At 37.3% G+C, this 6,202-nt stretch overlaps 1 protein-coding gene across 8 annotated transcripts in view; it reads right to left on the bottom strand.

Annotated features, from left to right (window-relative positions):
• DDX50 (DExD-box helicase 50) overlaps window positions 1–6,202 on the bottom strand; it is a 51,479-nt gene that overhangs the window by 19,391 nt on the left and 25,886 nt on the right. For all 8 annotated transcript variants that reach the window (XM_004386389.2, XM_023740736.1, XM_023740737.1 and 5 more), the window contains 4 exons: window positions 4,693–4,854; window positions 3,907–4,026; window positions 3,070–3,143; window positions 2,683–2,842 (listed from right to left, as the gene is read on the bottom strand). In XM_004386389.2, the coding sequence (XP_004386446.1) occupies window positions 2,683–2,842; window positions 3,070–3,143; window positions 3,907–4,026; window positions 4,693–4,854 (516 nt within the window). The remainder of the gene's footprint in view (window positions 1–2,682; window positions 2,843–3,069; window positions 3,144–3,906; window positions 4,027–4,692; window positions 4,855–6,202) is intronic.

Raw genomic sequence — 6,202 nt, forward strand, 5'->3', positions numbered from 1 at the left:
AGCCTGAGACCAGAAGAACTAGATGGTGCCTGGCTACCACCAATGACTGCCCTGACAGGGAACACAACAGAGAGTCCCTGATGGAGCAAGAGAAAAGTGGGGTGCAGAACTCAAATTCTAGTAAAAAGACCAGACTTAATGGTCTGACTGAGACTGGAGGGACCCTGGAAGACACAGCCACCGGACTCTCTGTTAGCCTGAAGCTAAAACCATTTCCGAGGCCAACTCTTCAGACAAAGATTAGACTAGACTATAACACTTAAAATGATACTCGTGAAGAGTGCGCTCAAGTAGATACATGAGACTAAACGGGCAGCTCCTGTCTGGAGTTAAGATGTGAAGGCAAAAAGGGACAGGAGCTGGTTGAATGGATACAGGAAATCCAGGGTGGAAAGGAGGAGTGTGGTGTCACATTGTAGGAAGAGAAACTAGGGTCACAAAACAATGTGTATAAGTTTTTGTATGAGAAACTAACTTGAATTGTAAACTTTCACTTAAAGCACAATTTAAAAAGAAAAGTTAACAATCAAAGGCATATATGAACCTTAACTGAATCCTGATTTTTAAGATAGATAGATAAATAGGGAGAAATAGAATTGGGTGAAATAAGTCACTCCCAGCAAAATAACATTTGGCTAAACTGTTAACACCCACCAGGGCAGAAACCATCAGATGCCCCATTTGTGTGCTGCACTCACTATGCCTGATAAGTCACATTCAACTTAACCTGTCCTGCTCCTTTTGATCCAGTCCATCTCCCCAGTCCATCTCCCCTACCCCCAACTAGTCTGCCCTGTCATTATTCAAAAATCCTACCTGCAGGTTCCTGTCTAATATATGTCCCCAAGACCAGGCTCACTATCTCCACCTAGACATCAGAGAGCCTTCCTACTGATGGGTCCTCTCACCCAGGGATACCCCTAGCCCTAACTTATGCCTGAGTGAATAATAAACCTCAGAACTACTTGTAACCAATGGCTCTGGTATGGTCTGTTTTGATGTCTGATACTGACCTGGGAGTGGGCCTGGTGAGACTATGTTTTAACACATACCCAAACACACACACACATACCCAAACACACACACACACACACACACACACACACACACACACACACACACACACACACACTTCCACTCATATAGGCAATTCTTGCTTTGCATGTTGTTGTTGGGTACTGTCAAGTCGATTTTTGACTCATAGTGACCCCATGTGACAGAGCAGAACTACCCCATAGGGTTTTCTTGGCTGTAATCTTTATGGAAGCTGATTGCCAGGTCTTTCTTCCATGGAGCTGCTGGGTGGGTTCAAACCACCAACCTTTCAGTTAGCAGCAAGCAATTGACTGTTGTGCCACCTGTGTTAACTGCACAGAAACTATTTCTTGCTTTGCAGGGTTATATGACAATTAACAAAATGAAGAATAAGTTCTGACATAAATAAGTTTCAGTTAATACAATATTATACAAAGTGAGGATTTCATGTACATTTCTCCAGGTAGACAGACATCGTTAGGAAAATGTGAATATGGATTAGTTATTAAATAATGATATGGAACTATTATTAATTTCAATAGATAAGATTATAGTATTGTGATTATGTAGGAGAATATCCTTATTCTTAGAGGATATATGCTGAAATATTTAGTGATGAACATCATAATATTTGGGGCCCTGGGGGTGCAGTGGTTAAGAGATTAGCTGCTAACCAAATGGTCGGCAGTTCAAATCCACCCGCTGCTCCCTGGAAACCCTGTGGGGCAGTTCTACTCTGTCCTATAGGGTCACTATGAGTTGGAATCAACTCGACGGCAACAGGTTTTGGTATCATATTTTCAAATGGTTTAGCAAAAAGACAAAAATGTACAGAGAGATATAAAGCAAATGTGGCAAAATATTAACAGTTGCTCAATGTAGGTAGATGGTATATGTTTACTGTACTATTCTTTCAATCTTTCTGTGGGCTTGAAAATTTGAAAGAGCTGGCAGTCAAAAAAAGTACCGAGGAGTGGAGGAAAAAGGGAGGAGACCAATTTCTAGCAGAGCAAAATGTGTTTTTCTGAGGGTCCCCGATGGAGCAGTAGAAGGATGGGATGCAGAACTCAAATTCTAGTAAGAAGACCAGACTTAATGGTCTGACTTGAGACTGGAGGTGCACCAGAAAGCATGGCCCCTGGTCTGTCACTCCAGAACTAAAACAATTTCCAAGGCCAACTCTTCAGACAGGGATTGGACTGGACTGTGGGACATAAAGTGATACTTGGAAAGAATGTGCCTCTTAGTCAAGCAGATACAAGAGACCAAAGGGGCGGCTTCTGTCCAGAGGCGAGATGGGAAGGCAGAGCGAGTTAGGAGCTGGTTGAATGTTCATGGGGAATCAGGGGCGGAGGGGAGGAGTGTGCTGTGGCAGAATGGGGTGAGCGGTTCGGGTCTCATAACAATGTATGTAAAAAAAAAAAAAAAAAAAAATTCTGTATAGGAGACTAACTTGAAATGTAAACTTCATTTAATTACAATGAAAAAAAAAAACTGTAAAAAAAACAAAAAAAAAACCAAAATGTTTTTTTCTATAGAGAAAGCACAGCATATTGAAGGGGTTAAATGTAATACTTATTAACTCACTGTACAATATCTGCTATGGTTCTGTTTTTGTCTTTTTTCCAAACAAATACAATTTTCTACCTTATCAGAGGTGATCAAAGATCGTGGTTCAAAACTTGATGCACCAGAGATGTGGGCTAATGCTGCAGCCAAGGCATCCACTGCCCCTTTCTCTTCTATCAGTCTCTGAGCTGATGGTCGGAAAAAATCAACAGCAGCATAAGAAACAGAAGCCAGAGACCTGTGGTTTAAAAATAGTAATTTTCTTGGTCAAGACACAGGTAAAAAATGAAAGATAAGAGAATGAATGGGAAAAGAAAGAGTAACATTTTCTTATGTTAATATAACTTAAGTGTCTGCTGGTAAAACTGTTGATTAAAGTTTTCTGACATTTGAACTAGGAGAGCTAAAGATGAACAGCCTAATACAAAAGAAAAAAAAAATTTTCAGCAAGGTCAGAAAGCATACCTGATGGCATCCATGCTTTTAGATTTAACTAAATCCATTGTAGAAGGAACACCTACACGTTTAAAAGTAATTCCCTGAAAATGAAAGAATTACATTAAAGAAAAATGGAAGTCTTTACAATTAATTCTTAAATTAATATAGTTTGTTGAATTTCCATTTCTTGGACACAAAGATTTCCAAGCCCTAGCCAAAAGATCTGCTTTTTCTAATAAATCATTAATTATAAATTGCAGAATGAGAAAAAAAAAAAATTGTCCCTTTGTTATAATCATGAAACTTCACTTGCAAAACAAAGTTGATTCCTAAAAAAATATAAAAAGATGTTGTTTATATCTATCAAATTTTTTCTTATTATCCCATCTCATTTTACAAAGTATATGAAGCAGCATACAAAAACAAACGTAATAAAAATAGGAAAATATGTGAAATTACACAAAAAATCCAGACTAGAGAAATGCATAATTTCTTATAGAAACTGGCTTTTGTACCACTACTCAATATAATCTTAACTATTACACCAAGTCAAAATTCCCCACAGTCACCCATTTACAATGCTGGATAAGAGGTATGAAATCACAATGCACTTCTGATTTTAGTATCAAGGGAGAAATTCAAGAGGAAAATGAGAAAGTCAGCTCTTCTGTCTTCACAATAATGGCTGTATTAAAAACAAAGTCTTGCAACTAATATAAATTTAGCTCTCCACATGCTTCACATCCAAAAGTAGCTTAAACTGAGAAAAGTTATGAAGATCTATTTGTAAGAACAAATATAAAAGCTCTTTTCTAAGGTACCATTTAGATAATCATAAGCCTGAAATAGTTTAACTCAACTTACTGCTTTTTGTTCCACATATCTTAGCTGACCTCTTTCTCTTGGCTGATAAAAACATATGCAAATCCCTGTCCGGCCAGCTCTACCTGTGCGTCCAGAGCGGTGGATATAGGACTCAACATCCTAAAAATAAAACAAGCAATACCTTTAAAAACTAAGGCGGGGTACACAGTTATTCCAGCATCCAAACACTAATAAGAATACTACTACTAATAAAAATATTTGTATCTTAATTCTGCTGCTCTTTACAACATCCTAAAGAATTTATACACTTGAATTTGGGGGAGGAAAGATTTTAATTTAAGGCCTTTTTATCTACCTCACCCCACGGCTCTTTACATGGCTGATGTTATTGTTGTGTGCTGTTGATTTCTGACTCACAGCGGCCTCATACAACAGAGTAGAACTGTCCCACAGGGTTTTCTTGGCTGTGATCTTTACGGAAGCAGATCACCAAGTTTTTCTCCCATGGATCCACTGGGTAGGTTCAAACGGCCAACCTCTTGGTTAGCAGCTGAGTGCTTAACCAATGTGCCACTAGGGCTACTCCTTTATATGGGAACTTTTTATAACTCCTTTACATGATTTTGTTGCTCTTGCTTCAACTCCAAATAATAAAGTTAATCATTTGCAAAGGTGTTAGATTCTGATCAATTCAACACTGCATTAAAAAATGGCTAAGAGCAACAACAGATTACACATTTTTCACATCCCAAGGAATATTTTATAAATAAAAAGGCAATTTATAAAATTGCTCTTATTTTCCCCAAATCAAATCCCACTTCCTACCTGTGGAGGAGAACTTTGAATCACCAGGTCAACCTCAGGAATGTCCAAACCACGGGCAGCCACATTGGTTGCCACCAACACTTTAAAACTACCTTCTCTGAAGCCTTTCAGTGTAATTTCTCTTTGTGACTGTGCAATGTCTCCATGTAAACACTGGGCATTCTATTTTTAAAAAAAGGGGAAAAATTAGGTATATAACTCACACTTGCGGTTGATGGTACCCTAACACCATACAGTCTGTGCTCTTTTTCTGTTGTTTTTTAGTATTCTTTTCTGATAATTATTATAACACATAATACTGTTTCAAAAATCAAAATCAAACATTACAGAAAGTATTTAACATAAAATGTAAAAAATTCCCTTAATCCCTGCCTCCTAGAAATAATTAATTCTTGACAGTTTGGTGGATATTCTTCCAGATTTTTTAAAAAATACACACACACACACACACACACACACAGTAGCATATACTATAATTTTATGTATTTATTTACAAAAATGGGATCATACTATATATACAATATTTTGCAACATGTTTTTTTAAGATTTAGTATATCTTAGCCATTTTCCACATCTATAGATATAATTCTACCTGATTTTTAAAAACTGTGCATGATTTCTTCATATGGATGTGTAGCATCATTTAATGATCAACATTTAGGTCATACCGAAATTTTCACCTTGAAAACAATGCTGAAATGAATGTATTTCTGGACACCTTAGTATACAAACATTTCAGTAGGATGCATGTCTAGAAACTGAATTTCTAAGCCAAAAATTATGAATATTTAACGTTTAAATAACTACTGCCAAACTGTATTACAAAAAGGAAGTGGTACCCGTTTACTCTTCAACATTCTACAAGTGTTTATTTCATCATACCCTATCCACCCTGTAGATTATGAATCATTATCACCCTGTGACTCTAACAGGCAAAAATGATATCCCATTGTTATTTAAATTTGCATTTCTATAATCTTCAGTGAAGTTTAACTTATTTATACTGGGTTGATCTTCCGCTTCTGCTGCAAATAATTTTTCTAACATAAGCTACTATCAAAGTCAAAAAGTTCAAAACAACAAGTTAACCCTAGGAGTATCTAAATCTCAGTATCTAAGGTTAATGCATTCATGAATGTATTCACTACGCACTTGCTATGCACCAGGCACTACACCAAGTTCTGTCACATTCATATAGAAACAACCCTGAGAGACACATTGATGGGCATTTTCAGTACGTACTTGTGCTGACCTGTGCTTTAACAGGTATAGGCGCAGAGTGCTATAGGAATACCTAAGAGGGGAATCTAAAGTCTGTTTGGGAGGAAGGCAGTACTGAAACCAAGACATGACAGATAATGAGGAAATAGCAGTCAGGTAAAAAGAGGAGCAGGAGTTCTAGCTAGAGCAATAAGGCAAGAAAAAGAAAGGGCATCCAAATTGGTAATGAAGAAGTTAAACTGTCCCTGTTTGCAGATGATATGATACTATACATAGAAAACCCTAAAGA

This window comes from Trichechus manatus, unplaced genomic scaffold (assembly GCF_000243295.1).
Source record: "Trichechus manatus latirostris isolate Lorelei unplaced genomic scaffold, TriManLat1.0 scaffold00163, whole genome shotgun sequence".
In the NCBI taxonomy this organism is placed as follows: Eukaryota; Metazoa; Chordata; class Mammalia; order Sirenia; family Trichechidae; genus Trichechus; species Trichechus manatus.